This window comes from Pan paniscus, chromosome 3 (assembly GCF_029289425.2).
Source record: "Pan paniscus chromosome 3, NHGRI_mPanPan1-v2.0_pri, whole genome shotgun sequence".
Lineage (NCBI taxonomy): Eukaryota > Metazoa > Chordata > Mammalia > Primates > Hominidae > Pan > Pan paniscus.
The window spans coordinates 96,398,667-96,421,207 of record NC_073252.2 but is presented as its reverse complement, the minus strand read 5'-3'; the positions used below and the strand labels follow the sequence as shown (position 1 = coordinate 96,421,207).

Sequence of the window (22,541 nt, the reverse complement as noted above, 5' to 3'; positions counted from 1 at the left end):
TCCATCTATAACCTGTCCTACTAAAAAAATCACTATCTTTTCACTCTATCAAGATGGTCTACCCCTTGGTTTGTTCCACAGGTACCCTCATAAGCAATCCTCCCTCTCTTTCCCTTCATTTTCAAATTCTTAGAGCATACCATATAGGTTATTCTGTCAGCTGTCACCTCTGAGACAACTTCTTTTCCTCCTAAGATAGCTGTAAATCACAGAGGTATTCCTCTGTCCCGAAATAAATGAATTAATTCCTATCATCTCTTTCTTACTTATTACTCTACCACTAAAAATCCCCTGTAATGTAAACTTCTAAGACTCAGATTATTTCCTATCTCAACAACTAACCTTTGAGCTTATCATTGACGTTATCAAACTCAGTAGTACTAAGTATCCTACTACTCATGTTAAGAAAATGAATTATGCTGTACATGTTCATGAATTCAATGACCATCTATAGGAGATGACACATCAATCTGCTTATCTACCTCTTTAGTTAATGGTTACTTTAGACCCTTCATAGATTTCAAATCTTTTTCTTCTTGAGACAAGGTGTCACCCTATCACCCAGACTGGAATGTAATGGCATGATAATGGCTCACTGTAGCCTCGAACTCCTGAGCTTAAGGGATCCTCCCTGACCTCAGCCTCCTGAATAGCTGGAGCTACAGGTGTGTACCACCAGGCCTAGATAATTTTATTTATGTATTTATTTTTGAGACGGAGCCTTGCTTTGTCACCCAGGCTGGAGGGCAATGGCGCAGTCTCGGCTCACTGCAACCTCTGCCCCCTGGGTTCAAATGATTCTTCTGCCTCAGCCTCCCGAGTAGCTGGGACTACAGGCAAGTGCCACCACAGCCAGCTAATTTTTGTATTTTTAGTAGAGACGGGGATTCACTATGTTGGCCAGGCTGGTCTTGAACTCCTGACCTCGTGATCCACCTGCCTTGGCCTCCCAAAGTGCTGAGATTACAGCCGTGAGCCACCACGCCTGGCCAATTTTTTATTTTTTTATAGACAGAGTTTCACTATGCTGCCCTGGCTGGTGTTGAACTTCTAGGCTCAAGTGATCCTCCCATTGTGGCCTCCCAAAATGCTAGGATTATAGGTGAGAACCACCAGGCCTGGACTAGATTTCAAATCTTAAATTAACATGCTACTAACTCATATTAAACACAGATGTTCATTATCCTTTTCACTGAACTATGCCTGGTTCCCAACAGTAAGATGATTTCATTGACTACTAAAACAATAAATTTAGGAACGGTCTGATTTGTACTCATTCATAAATAAAACTTGTTTATCTTATTATTTTGCTTGTTTTGTTATTGCTATTCAGGCAATGGCAACACTGAAGAATTACTGTGTTTCTTTTATGTTTTGCCTATATGATACCAATCTTTCAAAATTTGGACTCTACAATCAATAGCTTCAAGTATTCTTGGAATAATAGAGGGTAAATAATTATAGAAAAATTGTGGAATCAAAACTCTTTGGAACCATTTTTTAGTCAAAAACATATAAAGATAAAACAAAGCTAATATATTCCTCAGCTTTCAGTCACTGTCAGTCTCTGGATAAAGTAAAAAAGAATTTCTTCTAAAACTCTTTTGCTTTTCAGCTAATTTACTTTTTTAAACAAAGAGTGGTAGTCCTCACTAGCTAATTTTAAAGACATAAAGTTATCATGCTTCAGGCAGATATATTTAAAAAAAAAAACAGGGATGTTTAAGAATCTGTTTAAAATGTGCAAAAATCATAAGCATTCTTATACACCAATAACAGACAAACAGAGAGCCAAATCATGAGTGAACTCCCATTCACAACTGCTTCAAAGAGAATAAAATACCTAGGAATCCAACTTACAAGGGATGTGAATGACCTCTTCAAGGAGAACTACAAACCACTGCTCAAGGAAATAAAAGAGGACACAAACAAATGGAAGAACATTCTATGCTCATGGATAGGACGAATCAGTATCGTGAAAATGGCCATACTGCCCAAAGTAATTTATAGATTCAATGCCATCCCCATCAAGCTACCAATGACTTTCTTCACAGAATTGGAAAAAACTACCTTAAAGTTCATATGGAACCAAAAAAGAGCCCACATTGCCAAGTCAATCCTAAGCCAAAAGAACAAAGCTGGAGGCATCACACTACCTGACTTCAAACTATACTACAAGGCTACAGTAACCAAAACAGCATGGTACTGGTACCAAAACAGAGAGCTAGACCAATGGAACAGAACAGAGGCCTCAGAAATAATACCACACATTTACAACCATCTGATCTTTGACAAACCTGACAAAAACAAGAAATGGGGAAAGGATTCCCTATTTAACAAATGGTGCTGGGAAAACTGGTTAGCCATATGTAGAAAGCTGAAACTGGATCCCTTCCTTACACCTTATACAAAAATAATTCAAGATGGATTAAAGACTTCAATGTTAGACCTAAAACCATAAAAACCCTACAAGAAAACCTAGGCAATACCATTCAGGACATAGGCATGGGCAAGGACTTCATGTCTAAAACACCAAAAGCAATGGTAACAAAAACCAAAATTGACAAATGGGATCTAATTAAACTAAAGAGCTTCAGCACAGCAAAAGAAACTACCATCAGAGTGAACAGGCAACGTACAGAATGGGGGAAAATTTCTGCAATCTACTCATCTGACAAACGGCTAATATCCAGAATCCACAAAGAACTCAAACAAATTTACAAGAAAAAAACAAACAACCCCATCAAAAACTGGGCGAAGGATATGAACAGACACTTCTCAAAAGAAAACATTTATGCAGCCAACAGACACATGAAAAAATGCTCATCATCACTGGCCATCAGATAAATGCAAATCAAAACCACAATGAGATACAATCTCACACCAGTTAGAACGGTGATCATTAAAAAGTCAGGAAACAACAGGTGCTGGATTGGCTGTGGAGAAATAGGAACACTTTTACACTGTTGGTGGGACTGTAAACTGGTTCAACCATTGTGGAAGACAGTGTGGCGATTCCTCAAGGATCTAGAACTAGAAATACCATTTGACCCAGCAATCCCATTACTGGGTATATACCCAAAGGATTATAAATCATGCTGCTATAAAGACACATGCACACGTATGCTTACTGGGGCACTATTCATAATAGCAAAAACTTGGAACCAACCCAAATGCCCATCAATGATAGACTGGATTAAGAAAATGTGGCACATATACACCATGGAATATTATGCAGCCATAAAAAAACGAATGAGTTCATGTCCTTTGTAGGGACATGGATGAAGGTGGAAACCATCATTCTCAGCAAACTAACACAGGGACAAAAAACCAAACACTGCATGTTCTCACTCACAGGTGGGAATTGAATAATGAGAACACTAGGACATAGGAAGGGGAACATCACACACCGGGGCCTGTTGTGGGGTGGGGGTACGGGGGAGGGATAGCATTAGGAGATATACCTAATGTAAATGACGAGTTAATGGGTGCAGCACACCAACATGGCACATGTGTACATATGTAACAAACCTGCACGGTGTGCACATGTGCCCTAGAACTTAAATAATAATAATAATAAAAAAGAATATGTTTAAAATGTTATACATATTATGTTGGAGAGGCTTCAGAATGGCTGACAGTCATCCTTCTTCAAAGGGGTTCCTACTACCTATACCTCTACATTCACACCTGCTATCTTTCACAGCTGGCTGGATTCTGACTCAATAGCCTAAAAGATGGTCTACTTTGAAAGATTTCCTAAAAAGAACAATGGCGATGAACTTAAAAAGAAACAGGCAAAAAATCAGATTCTCTCTCTAGGCAATTTGAACTCGGAGAACTGAAAATTTTGGTTCGGGGAAAGGGGCAGTACTGCAAGGGAAAGAGGCTGAAACCAAGATACATGCAGAATGACAGTGAATAGAAATCAACGTTAGTGGATGCCATTATGCTGTAGAAAGCAGGAGCCATTAAGTGTTTCTGTATATGTGTATTTGCCTACACAACATAGAATTCACTTTTTTTTCTTTGCAAAACACGTATAGGTTAATGTAGAAATTCAATACAGAGGTTTAAGGAATAGGTACTGCTCTATTTCAATATCAATAAAAATAAAAAGTTGATTGCCACCTAAGACTAATGTTTTTCCCTTTGACTGTAGTAATACATTCATTAAATAATTTTCGATTATTTTTTATTCTTTTGTAAATTTAGAGTGTTAACGCTTTACTTTCTTGCTTTTACTTTCTCAAACCTACTTGAATTACATATTCTTTCAGCAGCATCATAAAGTACAGGCTGTGATGAAAATTATTTTCTTTTTATATACACCGAGATTTATATCCCCCTCACATATCCTCGAATATTAAAAAACCTAACGTCTACTTTCTCCACTTTTACCTACCTGAAGAAACTATTTTATTAAAACTCTTTTAAACCAAAATTTTCAAGCCAAATAAAAACACTGAGTAGTAGAGTCCACCTCAGTGTTTATTAGACTAAATCATAACATATTCATGTTTGAATTTTCTCTAATAACTTCCCTGTATTAACTCTTAGCTTTTTATATTTTCTTTTGAAAAACAAGGAAAACTATGAGGCATGAATATAAAAGAATGAGTGACTTTTATATGTGGGTTGTCAAACTGACATTTATATTTTTCACTCACTCTTTGTACTGCCCTTGTTTTTAAAGAAAGTATTGGCCGGGCGCAGTGGCTCATGCCTGTAATCCCAGCACTTTGGGAGACCAAGGTGGGCAGATCACGAGGTCAGGAGTAGACCAGCCTGGCTAACATGGTGAAACCCTGTCTCTACTAAAGATACAAAAAATTAGCCGGGTGTGGTGGCACGTGCCTGTAATTCCACCTACTCAGGGGGCTGAGGCAGGAGAATTGCTTGAACCCGGGAGGTGGAGCTTGCAGTGAGCTGAGATCGCACCATTGCACTCCAGCCTGGGCGACTCCCTCTCAAAAAAAAAAAAAAAAAAAAGAAAGTACTGATAATCATTCTTACAAAATGACGGAGGTTAAGCTTCCAACACTGAGGTCTCGAGGTATACTTTAAGCTACCTGACAATATAGTGCATTTTTCTGGAGTCTCAACTTTATTCAATGATTTTTCTAGGGCACACATGCATTTTATACTAAAATAAACATGTACTACATGTACCTGTTATGGAATAGAGGGCAAAATTAAAATAAATAAAACAGAACAGGAGACTTCTGTATTTCTGGTTAATGCTCTCACCAGGTCCTCTTGGGTGTAAATTTTCACTCTTTTGTTGTTAAGAGCACTCAGGCGGAAGTTTTGATAAACACTTTGCAATATGATAAAGTACACAGAAGAACAAAAAAGCACAATGTTAATCAAAAGTACTGATTCTGTACTGCTTTATACTGAAACGTGGTTCTCAAGCTTTATACTCATCAGCATTACCTAGAGGACTTGTTAAAACAGATGGTTGGGCCCACTCTTGAGTCCCTGATTCAGTAAGTCTGGGTGAGTGGATCCAAGAATTTGCATCTAACAAGTTCCCGGGTGAGTCTGTTGCTGCTACAGGTCAAAGGCAGGGAACTACTTTAGAGGAACAGACATAAAGCAGTTCAACTTTTGCTGGTTTTTATACATTTTCACATCAGTTACCAGCCCAATCTTTCAGGTTACATGCTGCTACCCCTGTACTCAGACCACCTCTACACATTCCACTGCCATCATAAATTCTCATTTACTGAAAAGAAATGAAAGGAGAGAAACAAACTAGTGCATAAAATCCAACTATTATCACTTAAGTGTGATGACAGGTAAGATATTTAGCCTCTATGTTTTCTTATCTGTATAAAATAACTCTATCTCATATGGGATTGAAATAATGTACACAACACTTAAATTATGTGAGCACAAAATCATAGCTGGCATTAAGAAGTATTACTATTATTATTAAATACTTTGAGAGCCCAATTCTGAAATATTCACAGATATGTCATATCTTGCTTATTTGTCCTTTGCCTCATATCAGTCTTAAGTCTATTATATAAGGGAATAATACATTTAAAAGGTCTAAAAAATCTTTTACTATAATTTATGGTCAAAGCTACCCTCCCACATTAAACTCGCCCACGGAACTTCTTACAAATCCTCTAAATTTTGAATGTCAGCACAAAGGTGTGTTAATTTTTAAAGATTCTTTTTGTAAGTACAAAAACCTATTTGGGGTTTATTTGAATGGAAGAAGTATATGCTAATATTTCTCCTCTGTGCACAGCAGAGTAAAGATGAACAAATTAACTTCCAACCTCATATTCTCTGGTTCATACAATCTTTTTCATCGTCAATTTCTAAAAAGAAATACATGCCCAATCAGTGTACTATGTTGTGTCAGGTTGCATTTCTGAAGTTACGTATTTCTTTTGAAAAGAACACTCAAAGGCCAGAATCAGTGGCTCACGCCTATAATCCCAGCCCTTTGTGAGGCCGAGGCGGGAGGATCCCTTGAATCCAGGAGTTCGAGACAAGCCTGGGCAACATAGGGAGACCCTGTCTTTACAAAAAATAATAATAATTTAAAAATTAGCCAGGCATGGTGGCACATGCCTATGGTCCAGCTACTCAGGAGGCTGAGATAGGAGGATTGCTTGACCCTGGGAGGTCAAGGCTGCAGTGAACCGTGATCCTGCCACTACACTTCAGCCTGGGTGACACAGTAAGACCCTGTCTCAAAAACAAACACACAAACAAAAACACTCAACAAGACTCTGGTCCACTTTCTCAGCCAATCACTTAAAAAAGTAATGTGGTCATGGAGTAATAAACACCATACCAATGTATCCTATTTATTTTAACCAGTGGAGGTTAGTGATATGCCCTTTATCAGCCTCTGATTAAAAGTATAAACATTAAAAATTCTATTATGTCTTTAGAACATAGCTGTCATCTACTAGAGTATTACTGTAAGAAACTCTTCAAAGCAGAGTTGTCATGAAATTGTGACAGAGCATTATGAGGAATATTATTAAGTAAGAGAATATAGGAATGGCAATCCGTTTCACAAAAATCTGTTATCCAAAATTTCAGATTTTATACTATAAGAATGCTTAAGAAAAAGGATTTTAAGATAAAAATTGTGGAGTCTCTACCTTGATTTCTGGAAATCTATACTATGACTCTAACAAAGTTAAAAATAAAAGACTTGTTCTTAAAAACCAAGATGCTTGGTATCTAAGAAAATTCAGATAGGGGTTGGTCCAGGTTAACAAGCAATGTCTGGAAAGAATTCATTTTCAAACTAGATCTGCTTCTTAGATGTGACATATAAGAGTGATAAGTGGCCAATTTTCTAACAACCACCAAAAAATGATATACCAATATAGAATCTAACTGGAACTTGAAATGCATTTTGAGAACCTCTACACAAATGACACAGTTTCAAACAATTTTCTTTCTGGCAACACACCTAAAAATACATTGTTTTACCAGCCCAAACCAACATATACTGGTACTTTACAAAGCCACCTGCCATGATGATTACGCAAATTCCTTCACTTTAAAGAATAATATATGAAATATACTACAATAAAAGGCTAAAAAATAATGTAAAACTGACAAACTGAGGCAAACTAAAGGTATTATATATAGTATGGCCTTCTCATATGCTTAAACATTGCTTTAGGAATTCAGTGTTTTTCTCAAACGGACTGAATTAAAACCACATGCAAATATTTATGCTATGATATAATTCATCCAAAGAATCTCTCAGTGTATAAATAGTACACAATCTAAACTTTGTTGTCATTATTGTTTTTCCAGAGTATTCTTACATGGAAACTTAAGAAATATATGTTTTCCACAAAGGTGAGTGTAGAAAATAGAACGATATTCCAACTATACTGTTGAAGTGCCAATGTCGGAACAATAGGCAAAACTAAAAAAGAACAGTGAGTTTATGTGGGTATAACACAAACAAACATAAATATTTAAAAATATATTATCTCTTATGGCAATAAAGATGAATGACTCAGTGGCAAGTTCAAGAATCTTATACCCAAAGTAATAAATAACACAGGTATAGCTGAGGGCAGCAGAGCTTTCCCATAATTCTACTGAGAAGGAATGGGTTATCAGATGGGACAGGTATGAATGACTGTAACTATAGCCATTTAAAACAATTACATGAAGAGTCAAACAAAAGATAAATAGAAATAAAAAATGTCTAATCTACAAAATTAAAACATAAATTAATAAAGCATACTGACAAGTAAGATGTAAAACTGAAGACGTTCCCAGCAGAAAAGTTCTTGAGGTAAACCTCACCATTTTTGGCTACTTCTGCTATGATGTTAGCTACTTTGGCTTTGCAGGAAGACTGTGGAGTCAACAGACTTGCAAACAGCTGAAGTATTCCACTTGCTTGGATTTTTTCACTTGTTTCCGTATCTAAAAGAGATACATACAAAGAGCTTCAATGAAAATCTTTAATGCTAACACTGACAACCATTATCTACAATAAATTCTTCAAGAATTTTTCCCACCCATAATAGAAATTAGTTTTGGTATACATTCAAATATATGTCTTTATACAAAATTACCTTCTGCTCCACAAGCTGCTTTTATTTTGAGTTTTAATCGGCACAAAACACTTGATAATATAATATTTTGTTTATTTACAGTCAGACTATAAAGAAGTTCTTTCTGAATACATCATTTGCATACCAAACTTACTCTCAATGTCAGTTCTAACCCTGTCTATTCAGAATATAAATGCTTTTTTTCTACATCTCTTCTGAATTCTAAGAGCTATCACTTTATATAAACTCTATGGTTCCCTATAATGCCATAGCAACTTTAAAAAATGGCAATTAGATAGGCAAAAAACTCACCTCCTATCATTTTATACGGAATGAAAAGTGATAGTCAAGGGATTACATGGTTCCTATGACTCCTATGTTTTTCATGCAACTCATTCACATCACCATTAATGAAGAAGAGAAATAGTATACTGCAAAAACCCATAGTATTCTGAACTCTATTTGGTGATACAGAAATTCAAGAGGCCCCCACTTCTTTCCTTTCCTTCTTTGTTAAAATACAAATAATGGGCCTATAAAAACAAGCTACTTCATGTATGTTACTGAAAGAATGACCTATTAAAATATAAGTTAAAAATAAAAGCTCAAAGAAATAAAATTATTTGTGAACAATGAAGAGAAATGGCATGTGTTTAAAGCTAGAGGTTATAAAGCTCATTAAAACATTCAATTGAAATTTGTTTCTATATGTAGCTCCTCTATGTCCTTTAGATTCTTGGATATACATACAAATAATAGAGAACCCTAAAAATTTCTTGTTAACTAAATGGCAGCTGATGTGATCAGTAAAGAGGAGGAAAATCATTTTTTATAATTTGAGAAAGTCCACAAAAAAGTACGTAACATATTTCTTTATAATAAGTGCTGATTGTTTAATACAGTTTTTCAAACTGTGGGTCCCAATCCATTATGAGTGCTAAAATCTACTTGGGGAATGAAGACTAGAAACTGGTTAAAATAAAAGAATTAACAACATCTACAACAAAAAAGAAGAGAAAAATATTGCACATGGTAAGGTCAAACATTATGATTGAAATTTTGGTTTGAATTATGTATATGCATATGCATATGTGCCTGTAAGTATATATGTACTGTATGTAAAATGTATTTCCAATCATGGGTTTGAGGAAAGTGAAAAACCACTGTTCCTTGTACCCCCTGACTACCAGGATTTGGAGTTAAGGAATGATAACACTCCAGTTTATTTTACTGGACTAAAAAGTAAGTTTTTAAGGAACTACTTGAAAATGTGACACCTAAGATCTTTTTTTTTTTTAAGCAAAAAGCCATAAAGAACTAAACTTAATTTGCCATGTTAAAATCTTTCCTTTTCTGACCATTGCTACCAGAAGAAATATAACCTTAGAACACTGGGTCATACTGCCCCAGGGGTCTAGCCCCACCATCTGCTGGTACTGGGATGACAGCAAGAGCCTGGCATAAGGCATGAATCATGATTAGATATGAAGCCGAAGCATTTGTTATGTGTGGAGGCGAGCAGTTAACTGCAAATCACCCATGCATGTCTCATTTAACTGTAACTAAAAGAGTGGCTTAATATCATAGTGGAATGTCAGGGGCAAGGGGAAAACAAAACAAAACAATGCTAACTCTTGCACTCCAATGACACTTTCCACAGATTAAATCCAGTGAACTGGGAGAATAGCTGTACTAAACAGGAATCCAGAATTTGAAAATAGTATTTTCACTGCTATTGTCAAGGAAATAAAAGGGAAAAACATAACCTGGTTTTTCACATAAATCTGATTTATGATTTAGAAAAATCTAACAGGAATTATTTTTAGCTGCTAGCATGTAGATTTCTATATAGGTTTAGAATGTAAACGTCTGGGAACTACCATTTTTCTGTGACATAAAAAAGTAAAGAACAAATTTGTACTTTATCACTCAAACACCACTGTCCAATAAATAACTATAAAGTGTATTTTTTTATTTTTTAAACTTTTATTTTAGGTTTAGGGTACATGGGTAGGTTTCTTATATAGGTAAATTGCATGTCATGGGGGTTTGGTGTAAAGATTATTTAGTCACTTAGGTAATAAGCATAGTACCCGATAGGTAGTTTTTCAATACTCATCTTCCTCCCACCCTCCCTCCTCAAGTAGGTCCCAGTGTCTGCTGTTCCCTTCATTGTATCCATATGTACTCAATGTTTAGCTCCCACTTTTTATATATATATTCACATATATACATATATGTGAATATATATTTTTTCTTTTTTGAGATGGAGTCTTGCTCTTTCAACTAGGCTGGAGTGAAGTGGTGTGATCTCAGCTCACTGCAAACTCTGCCTCTTGGGTTCAAGTGATTCTCATGCCTCAGCCTCCCAAGCAGCTGAGATTACAGGTGTGCACCCCAATGCCCAGCTAATTTTTGTATTTTTTAGTAGAGATGGGGTTTTGCTATGTTGGCCAGGCTGGTCTTGAACTACTGGCCTCAAGTGATCTGCCTCAAGTGATCTACCTTAAGTGCTTCCCCAAGTGCTGGGATTACAGGTGTGAGCCACCATGCCTGGCAGCTCCCACTTAAGTGAGAATGTGTGGTCTTTGATTTTTGTTTCTGTGTTAGTTTGCTTAGGATAATGACCTACAGCTTCATCCATGTTGCTGCAAAGGACATAATCTCACTCATTTTTATGACTATGTAGTATTCCATGGTGTATATATACCACATTTTCTTTATCCAGTATACCATCGATGGGCTTAAGTTGATTCCATGTCTTTGTTACTGTGAATAGTGCTGCGATGTGTGTGTCTTTATCGTAGAATGATTTCTATTCCTTTGGGTACATGACCAATAATACAATTGTTGGGTAGAATGGTAGTTCTGTTTTAAGTTCTTTGTAAAATGGCCAAGCTAATTTCCACAATGGTTGAACTATTTACATTCCCACCAGCAGTGTGTAAGCATTCCCCTTTCTCTGCAACCTCACCACCATCTGTTATTTTTTGACTTTTTAACAACAGCTATTCCAACTTGTAGAATGATTTCTATTCCTTTGGGTACATGCCCAATAATACAACTGTTGGGTAGAATGGTAGTTCTATTTTAAGTTCTTTGTAAAATGGCCAAGCTAATTTCCACAATGGCTGAACTATTTACATTCCCACCAGCATTGTATAAGCATTCCCTTTTCTCTGCAACCTCACCACCACCTGTTATTTTTTTACTTTTTAATAATAGCTATTCCAGCTTGTATAAACTACAAAGTTTTAACTTCATTTCATATATACTTTTTGCACTGGCATTACACTGTATCTCAAAATGTATATTGATCTGTGAACTGAGGATGTTCTCAGATATCTGTGAAAACCCTTGAAACAATTTTAAAATGGCACTAAGGAGTAGTCAGGGGTTGATGATTCCATGTCCAAATGAATGGCTACTTGTTAAAAAAAAAATAAAAAACAATGCACTGTGATCAGAAGTCTTGTTTAAAAAAAAAAGGTAGACTCTTCACTATCTGTAGCCAGACTACTATTGACATTTTAACTACACTCCTTTTTAATGTTTGCAGGAATCAATTCAACATCTTTCTCCTCCTTCACATCTAGGTGCAGTGATAAAAATGTTTGAGAATGCCTACAAATTATAGGCAACTGGCAGGTTTTGAATTTTGAGGACCCAGTTAAGACGGACAATTGCTACTTTAAAATAGTATCTGTGTGAGCTGAGGCAGGAGTCATATCCATCACAATAGCCCTTGAAGTTCTTCCAGCACTCATTCTGTCCCTGAAGCCCTGTGTCCTCACTCCACCTGACCTCCTGGTAGCAAGGAGGCAGCTTAGTTATGACACTGCCAGATATAGGAAAGAAAAGGAAAATTGGGCAATCAGGCCAGAGAAACTTGGAAGAAGAGTAAATCAGGAAGCCAGGCTATAATGTCATATGAGCAGAGTTTAAAGCACAACTCACACAAATCCTCAAGGTCAATACAAAGTATTACAAAGGAGGGAGTAAGGAGAACGGGAGGGAACTCATAATTTAAGGTTATAGCTTGAGAAAGGCTCAAGTTCCAAACAAAGCTGCCAAGTAAACATATTAAAATAATTGCCTTTACAGTTAAATACCAAGAGGGAATTTCCAGGTATGCTACTACAATAAACTGTATTTATGATGTTATATTATCATATAGGTTTCATGAGGATAAACTAATGAAAAGCAATTGACCAATTTATAGTAAACTCCAAATTAGAAAAATAAAAATAATGACTACTATTACTAAGACTCTATTAGGTTAAAAGTGTATTTGGATTAGATTGGTAATATAGCTTTAGAGTAATAAAAAACATTTTAAGTTTTACTTAGAGTTATGAGAACAATAAAAAAGTGGTAAAATAGTGGCCTAGGGATCCTTACGGCAGATTGTGAGAAGACAGGTTTTCACTGAAGGCTCAGACTTGGGATTAACTACAAGGACCACAAATATGAATCAAAGGGGGGCCATGGATATCAAGGTTTCTGGAGAATTGTATATTTCTCAAGGGGTAGATTTTAAAAATAGGGTGTAACAAAGAGACTTAGCCCTATGCTGCTTTGGGTGATCTGATCTAAACCCAAGGCTTCATTTACCAAAGAGACAAGTCCCCAATCCTCTCTCCTTTTATGCAACAGAAAACAAAGCATTTGCACTTGGGTATATGCTAAATACCTCAAATTTAACAAAATCAAAATCAAATTTACCCTCTTTCCTTTAAATTCATTTTGGTCTCTAACTCAGTGAATGGTAGGAAACCCATTTAAGCCAGAAGCCCTAGAATAATTGTAAAATTTTCTCTTTTAGTAAATAGCTTCCTACCCCCACATTTAATCAGAACATAGGTCCCATAGATTCCATTTCACTATTGTCTTTTGCATCTATCTTTTTCCTTTCTACATTCATATTACTTCAAGTTCTCAGTTCAGACCCTTGTTAAATGCAATAGCCTCCTCAAGTCTCCCTAACTCCGGTTTGCCTCCCCTGCCCCGTCCGCATCTTTCATCTACAATAGTATAAGAATAAACTTCTGAAAATGCAAAGTTTATGTCATTCCTTTAAATTTTTAAGCAATCCTCCACATCTTTTCATTAAACATTCAAGCACATCCATATTTCCTAATCCTATCTCTTGATACTCCTCCATGGACATCCTATACTCTAGCCATACTAAATTACTTATAGTAATCCATATTAATCATCTTATTTCATAACTCCTTTCTGCACATGATGTTCCCTCTCTGAAATGCCACCCCCCTCACCCTACCATTTTAGCTAATTCCTACTCATTAGACTCACACTGTCCTCATTAAAAGGTACCTGACTGAAAGCTATTCAATCTTTTTAATGTTATCTGACTTCCATAAACACTGTGTCTTAATTTTTTATTAAGAACATTTGTAAAAATTTCAAAGCTTTTTCAAACACATTAATCTCTTCATTTAAAAAGTCATCTGAGATAGGGATGATAGGTCATGTTCTTCATATTACAAATAAGGCCATATAATAAGATTACATTGGAAAAGGAATAAGAAACCAGCTTTTGTGATTTCTTCTCCAAAGCTCTTCCTACTACAACTGGGAAGTTATATGTTGATGACTATATTTTGACCTGATTTGCCAAATCATTATGTGAAAAATATTGTTATTTAACACATTTTACAAGAGTAAGAACTAAAGTAAGACAACTGAGTGAGAAAGAGATGTATAGTATTTTGGGATAGCTAAACTGAGGCAGTGATTAAATGAGAGAAAAGCAACTGCATATACAAAGAATGAAGCAGGCTGAAACAGACTGAAGGACAGGTGCAGTGGCTCACACCTGTAATCTCAGCACTTGGGAGGCCAAGGTGGGCGGATCAGTTGAGACCAGGAGTTCGAGGCAAGCCTGGCCAACGTGGTGAAACCTCATCTCTACTAAAAATACAAAAATTAGCTGGGCATGGTGGTGGATGCCTGTAATCCCAGCTACTCGGGAGGCTGAGGCATAAGAATTGCTTGAACCTGGGAGGCAGAGTTTGCAGTGAGCTGAGATCATGCCACTGCACTCTAGCCTGGGCAACAAAGCGAGACTCTGCCTCAAGAAAAAACAAAAACAAAACAAAACAAAACAAAAAAAAACCCAGAATGAAAACACAGAAGAGAAATATGCTGAATATAAGTAGCTTAAAGTAAGGGCCAGACAAATGAGAAATTAATGTTTCTAAAAGAAAATGAAAGTGTTTGCAGTGGGGGTGGCAGGGATGGGAATAAAAAAAAACGGCAATTCTTTCACTGACGACAAGAAAGTGAATTCTTTCACTTTCTTCCCCCAGTGAAGAAAACTGATTGAGGATCTTAAATAAACAAAAGGAACATGAAATGCAAGAGTTTAAAAAAAGGATACATGAAGTCATGAAAAGAAAGATAGCAGAACAAAAACCCATTTATACCGTGATTCACCATCAGAAACAGATCTCACTAAAAAACTAAGTTGTGAGACTCATTTTATAAAATTACAGTAAATGATTTTGATAGTCTTGTACTCATTTCAATTCCAGGGATCATGTAGGATGTGGGAGTGGGAGAAGTTATGTGTGTGGAAATCATCACTAGAATAAGCAGGGAGATCTGCTAGTTTGACTATTTTCTTTAAAATTACCACTAAGTAGGTCATAAAGCAGTTGCTAAAAAATTTAAGAGTTACATGGTTAAAAAATAAGATATATTTATTGAGAATGTAAACACCATGAGGAAATGTGTTAATGACTGTGGTATAAGCAGAGTATATAACTAGATTGTTCACCAAGAAGTTGAATTACTGAAGATATGAATATTTACCTATAAGAAATACAGATTTCTTACTGCAGACTAAGAGAATGAGGATACAATAAAACATAGTGAAAAAATATTTTCAGCCAAAGATCTATCTCCATTCTATTGTCAGATACCCTGGGGGAAAATATGAAGTAAATAAAGATAAAGAGATTTGGCATCTGCAAGATTTTTTGAAGTCGTCAATTTGCTAATGTTTACTGTGAGCCAACAGGAGTATATACTGTTTATCAAGTAAGTCACTTCTTAATAGGGCATCTAAGAAAATGAGTAATCCAAGGAATCTATTTAAGGAAATACTACTTTATACAAGTATGATATAAAATTTACTCCACTTTCCCAGGAAAACAAAACAACAGAAAGGTACACAGAAAAGTTAAAAAAAAAAAAAAAAAGGTAAGAAGTCACTTAAAATCAACATTAATCTTGGCCAAAGGAAAGAGTGAAGTGGCTCACAGTATCATCTTAAAAGACAACTATCACTACGGTCTAGCATTCTAAAAGAACATTATACAGTCATTAATAATATCATTTTAAAAGAATATTTAATATGATAAACACTCAAAGATAAGTTTTTTTAAAAAGAAGCTACATTTATGTGAAATAATTCAAACTTGTAAAATAAAAAAAAAACTTTTTCATATTTTCCACATTCTATACAATTTGAAAGTTGTCCAAATCAAAATGGAGTCACCTGTGTTTAAAAACAAACAAACAAACAACCCTAATAGAGCCAGAAAAGGTCATGAAGAGAGTGTTCTCATGCATAAATCCCTGATAACAAAAACTGCAGAAGACTGCAAAAACCACAAAGACCATCACAAACTTACAACCTCAGTGAGGACATCTGCCCAGCAACTGCATGACCAACTTGAGACTGGCCTCACTCTTATTATTGATCCTTGTAGCCTGATGGACACAGAATGATTAATTAAAAGCCAGTAGGACAGTCACCAGCACCTAAAACAACAGTCCTGACATACCCTGACAGAATTTATGGGATTTTCCGTACTTTTGAGAGATTAATAAGAAAAGGAATGGAATTCTCAAACATTAAGGCATGTCAGGTTCTAGGGGACTTCAGCAGGCTACATCTTATGGCCTATTCTCATTTTTTAACTGATGGACCAAGTATATCGAGGAAAATCCAGAGCTCAAACGGTCATTATTCAAACTCTCTTTTTAAAAAAACAAAAAACCTGCAAATATGAAGCTGACATGTAAAGCCTTCTACCTTCCCCATCTCTTTTTTTTTTTTTTTTTTTTGCCTACTTTGATTCTGCTGATTTTCCTACTGGTGTTGATATAAAACTCACTGCTTATGGAATTCCAGCCAAGATTTAAAAAAAAAAAGTCTTAAAGGACTTTCAAATTAATAGCTTTACAAAGTATAACAGCTCAATGACAACTAACAACTTAAGTATCTTTTGGAAATGTAAATTTAGGTTTGCCTGACTAACAATTGCTTAGGGTAAAGAAACAGTTAACTGAAGGATTCATAGTCTAAAAGAAAAAGAACTATATAGTGCTCACAAAAGTTAGGATCTCAGATCAAACACTTGAAAGTCTTGAGCTCAAAGAAACAATATAAAGTATCTCTGTCTAGCATAAAAATTCCTTTTTCTGCCATGCGGGGGTGAAAAACAAAAAACCAAAAACACACTAAACGATTTCCCTGCTACGCTGACTAGTCAAGCAAATCAGACTGGCAAACAAAAGACAGACTTGTTACCGAAAATTCAATGCCACTTAGAAATTTTGTTTTTCTCATACAATTCAGCCAGTCCTAGCTAAAAATGTAAACACTGAATATTTAACCCTAAACTCATGTGAAACTGAGTCAAAGGTGGGGGAAGGGTAAAAGAGGTTTTTTTTGTTTTTTTAAACTGCTATAGAAACAGTTTTACCCCAAAATTTTTGTGTGTATGTATATATGCTTAGGTGTGTTTATGCACATGCACATATTTTATGTTGTATGTTATGTCTACATAGTAAAATCTGATGTACTTGGCCAGAAATCCCTTAAGGAATTCTATTCAGATTGGCTTAAATAAATGAGCGCTTACATGAAATATATAGTAATTAAGCCAAATGTCTTTTAGTTCACGTGACTTAAAAAAACTTTGATAAATAAGCTGGTTTTAAAACTTAATAAAAATGTATTCAAAATTATCAGCATACATTTTTGCCTAAGTTTACTGGTCAGACAGGATTATATTTGTCTCTGCTAGATGTTTTAAGGCCATAACACTATAAACCCAACCTAAAACAGAATAATCTTTGTTGGTATAATTCTTTGGTAAGACTAATGTAACACTGTTTAGTTTAATAAAAACAGCTGTGTGTTCTGAGTTATTGGCAAAATACCAATATATTTAAGTTTCTTACTTAGGTGAATGCCTGATATTCACAGTCTATATAAATGGTTAAAAGAAAAATAACTTGAAATGATGACTAGTTTTACCCAGTATCTCAACTTTCATAAGTAATCTAGGTATAATTGTTAAAGATAAACCAGGTAAATGTAGGCAGGATAAATGTTTACCCATGAACTTTTCAGGCAATCTAAATTCCCACTGTTATGTTAAATTAAGTAATAGATATTCATTAAATGTCTGGGTCTTTCCAATTAAGATTCTTAAAAAACATTAAAACATAAATTGCTGAACATAATTGTAAGTTTGCTCTTAGCTTCTTAAATTTTATAAAAAGCCTAAATATGTTTGGGTCTATTTTTAACATAAAAATTATGGGGAAACATTTTCTGAAATTACAAAATGATTCTCATCTATAAAAGTACTGATATACAACAAACAGTTCAAAATTTCTTGCTTCCTATGTTTTCACTAAAAATTAATGTTACTAAGAATTAAAATTCTAATATATATAATTTTGTAAACAAAGTACACAAAAATGTGTTTTTGATGAAAGCATAAAAATGTATTCGCTATTGAGATAATCATTTTGTCTAATTCAGAGGTTAAAGGTTGTTTCAAAATATGATTTAAGAAGGAAATAAGAAAAGGAACCAATAAGTAAAATAAGTAGGAAAGAGAGATATTAAAAAAATTACAGGTATGAAATTATATTTTTGATAAGAAAGGTTAAAAAGAAAAAGAGAATAATTTTGTATGAGAAAGAATCTTGTGGTAAATTTTCATCCTAAAGTAAGATGGTGTGTTATTTAAGAAAGAGGACATATAGGACAAAACAAAAAGTCTAAGCATGTTGTCAAAGGTCTATGCAGCTCATGAAAGGTTTGAGAAAGATGAATTTAGGAAAGAAATGGTGTGTGATCAAGTTGGCTATAATTAGAAGGGAATTATTTACAAGTCTTTCTAAAGATTGAGCTTTGATACTAAAAATACACTGATACAAAACTAAAAATTTGGTCCCCAGTGTTAGAACGAGGTTTTCTTGGAAGTACTGAGATTTTGATTTTTAATTCTAAAATCTCTTAGCCATCTTCTAACAGATTCCATCTAATTTCCCTAGTTTCAAGTTGGAAATGCTGTCTTTTTCATTTAGAATGGTAATTTCATTTCTTGAGGTATAGTTTTCCTCTTAAAGCTTCTCATATTCATAGCTCAGAAGTTTAAATTCTGCTGTGTCTCACTGCACATGATTTGCAGGTCATGCATCATTGCCTTCTGCTCTCCACCTTTCTCCTCTTGAAAAATACAGCTTTTTGTTTAGCTGGGACAATAACTGGGACACTCTCTTTTTAACTTTTTCATCAGTTCCTTTTTTCTCCAGTTCTAACTCTGTTTTTGTGACCTGAAACTGAAATGTTCTGTCTTGAAGGACTAGAAAAGCAATGTTTCCTAGTAAAACTTGATTCTGCACTCTTGTCTTTTCCTGATGTATCTCAATTATTCCATGTAACCAGGAAATTTCTCAAGCTACTGCTAAGATCCATGTGTTCCCCTGCTCAAAGTACTAATTTTATTGTTTACATTCCTCTATAATAAGGTGTAGAGTCATAACCTTAGACACACTTCTCCTTTGTCTGATTAACCTGAAGTACCTTTTTCATCAGGTTCAACTTCCAGGCTATCTAAATGGGTTTACCGTAAGAAGAAGCAATTACACTACAGAAAAATTCTCTTTATCTTTTTGGTAACTGGCCAAAGAAACAAAGACTTTGCATTTTATCAAGATAACTTCATGTGGTCTTTATTAGATTTTTGATTGGTTGGGGAAACTGAGCTTTGTAAGGGTTAAGATTTTTAAAATCCATGTAACTTTCTGTATTGCTTTTGAAGTCTTTTGATTATTACTCTGGTTAAAATAAAATAATAATAATAAAAAATACTGATTTCACAGTGACCTGTGCTACTATTTTGTTCAAGTGTTTTGAACCTTTTGACATCTTTGGCAGGCTTTCCCAAGCTCAAAATTCTAAATTAAGATTTTTTGACCTAGAATTAACTTTGGGATTTCCCCACTGGGCTCCTAGAGAGCATCAAAGAATGTATCTCTCATCTTGTAGAGATATTAAGTGATTAGGGTTATTGGATAAATTGAATAAGAAACATTGTCAAATGGTAGGTGATACTAGATCTTTCAGTTACATGTATGTGTATGTTACAGATAATGAATGTTCCAAAATTATATAAAATGCAGAAATCTAATGTAATCAGTCAGAATTCTAGATAATATGTCATATGCCACAAATATAACTAAATTTTCTTGTCAATTGTTGATAATAAACTTCCATTGGATTTTTAACCATAGCCACTCTTAAGTCTCTGACATCCACAGTTACTGTTTTGAATTTTTCTATAAAAGTATTTACCTTCTCCCTCTCCCTCTCCCTCTCTCTCTCCCTCTCCCTCTCCATGGTCTCCGTCTCCCGCTTTCCACGGTCTCCCCCTCTCCCTCATCTCCGTCTCCCGCTTTCCATGGTCTCCCTCTGTTGGTGAGGCTGGACTGTACTGCCGCGATCTCGGCTCACTGCAACCTCCCTGCCTGATTCTCCTGCCTCAGCCTGCCAAGTGCCTGGGATTGCAGGCGCGCGCCGCCACGCCTGACTGGTTTTTGTATTTTTTGGTGGAGACGGGGTTTTGCCCTGTTGGCGGGGCTGGTCTCCAGCTCCTGACCTCGAGTGATCTGCCCGCCTCGGCCTCCCGAGGTGCTGGGATTGCAGACAGAGTCTCGCTCACTCAGTGCTCAATGTTGCCCAGGCTGGAGTGCAGTGGCGTGATCTCGGCTCACTACAACCTCCACCTCCCAGCCGCCTGCCTTGGCTTCCCAAAGTGCTGAGATTGCAGCCTCTGCCCAGCCGCCAGCCCATCTAGGAAGTGAGGAGCATCTCTGCCTGGCCGCCCATCGTCTGGGATGTGAGGAGCCCCTCTGCCCGGCCGCCCAGTCTGGGAAGTGAGGAGCGCCTCTTCCCGGCCGTCATCCCCTCTAGGAAGTGAGGAGCATCTCTGCCCGGCCGCCCATCGTCTGGGATGTGGGGAGCGCCTCTGCCCGGCCGCCCCGTCTGGGATGTGAGGAGCGCCTCTGCCCGGCCGCCCCGTCTGGGAGGTGAGGAGCGCCTTTACCCGGCCGCCACCCCGTCTGGGAGGTGAGGAGCACCTCTGCCCAGCCGCCACCCCGTCTGGGAAGTGAGGAGCGCCTCTGCCCGGCTGTGACCCCATCTGGGAACTGAGGAGCACCTCTGCCCGGCCGCCCCATCTGAGAAGTGAGGAGCCCCTCTGCCCGGCCGCCACCCCATCTGGGAGGTGTACCCAACAGCTCATTGAGAACGGGTCATGATGACAATGGCGGTTTTGTCGAATAGAAAAGGGGGAAATGTGGGGAAAAGAAAGAGAGATCAGATTGTTACTGTGTCTGTGTAGAAAGAAGTAGACATAGGAGACTCCATTTTGTTCTGTACTAAGAAAAATTCTTCTGCCTTGGGATGCTGTTAATCTATAACCTTACCCCCAACCCTGTGCTTTCTGAAACATGTGCTGTGTCAACTCAGGGTTAAATGGATTAAGGGCAGTGCAAGATGTGCTGCCTAGGAAAACCAGAGACCTTTGTTCACATGTTTATCTGCTGACCTTCTCTCCACTATTGTCCTATGACCCTGCCAAATCCCCCTCTCCGAGAAACACCCAAGAATGATCAATAAATACTAAAAAAATTAAAAAAAAAAAAGAGGAGAACATAAGGAAATATATATGTATCTGGTCACTTGTGCACAATAAATACTGGAATAAAAAAAAAAAGTATTTACAATCAGATTAACAGAAAAGGCCTAATGGGCACTTTGTTTTTTTTTGTTTGTTTTTTTTTTTGAGATGGAGTCTCACACTGTCACCCAGGCTGGAATGCAATGGCATGATCTTGGCTCACTGCAACCTCTTCCTCCTGGGTTCAATTGATTTTCCTGCCTCAGCCTCCCGAGTAGCTGGGATTACAGGTGTCTGCCACCATGCCCAACTAATTTTCTGTATTTTCAGCAGAGATGAGGTTTCACTATGTTGGCCAGGCTGGTCTCGAACTTCTGACCTTGTGATCTGCCTGCCTTGGCCTCCCAAAGTGTTGGGATTACAGGCATGAGCCACCACGACTTGCCCTAATGGGTCCTTTTAAATGCAGATTTCTAATAACTTTAAGATTAATGGACTAAATCTTTTTTTTCTAGAACACTAATAAACTGATGGGTTCAAAAGACTGTTAAGATGAAGCAAAAATAAAACAGATGAGATTAAATAAATGATAAAGATAATGTTTCCATGACTTTTATATGAAACACTATTAGTTCTTTACTTAAATGTTCTGTTTTCCAGATTTAAGGAAACTTTCTCTTTAGGCAATTTAATAAAGTATACTTTTATGAACAAAGGTAGAAATAGTTGCATTTTCTCCTTATTTGACTGCCCCCCAAATTCAAAAATTATTTGTGAGTATTCTTATGGCAATATGGTTAACTGAAAGGTTCAATAAAAATCTATTGTTTTTCTATCAAGATACAATAAAATACACTGGTTGTGTTACCAAGGCTTTAACTGAAATATCATATTTGAGAACGTGCATACGATGCTTGGTTTCAAGGGTTCCCAGCCTCACAGTGAGTGAATAAAAAGTGTCACTTCCCACAAGCTCAGGAACCTTAAGAGTGTAGGTAAAATCTAAAATCTGCCTTGGTTT

General features: G+C 36.4%; 1 protein-coding gene across 8 annotated transcripts in view; it reads right to left on the bottom strand.

Moving 5' to 3' along the window:
* Positions 1-22,541, bottom strand: part of RAP1GDS1 (Rap1 GTPase-GDP dissociation stimulator 1) — a 173,473-nt gene that overhangs the window by 88,716 nt on the left and 62,216 nt on the right. For all 8 annotated transcript variants that reach the window (XM_055111644.2, XM_003829915.5, XM_003829916.5 and 5 more), the window contains exon 3: positions 8,311-8,433. In XM_055111644.2, the coding sequence (XP_054967619.1) occupies positions 8,311-8,433 (123 nt within the window). The remainder of the gene's footprint in view (positions 1-8,310; positions 8,434-22,541) is intronic.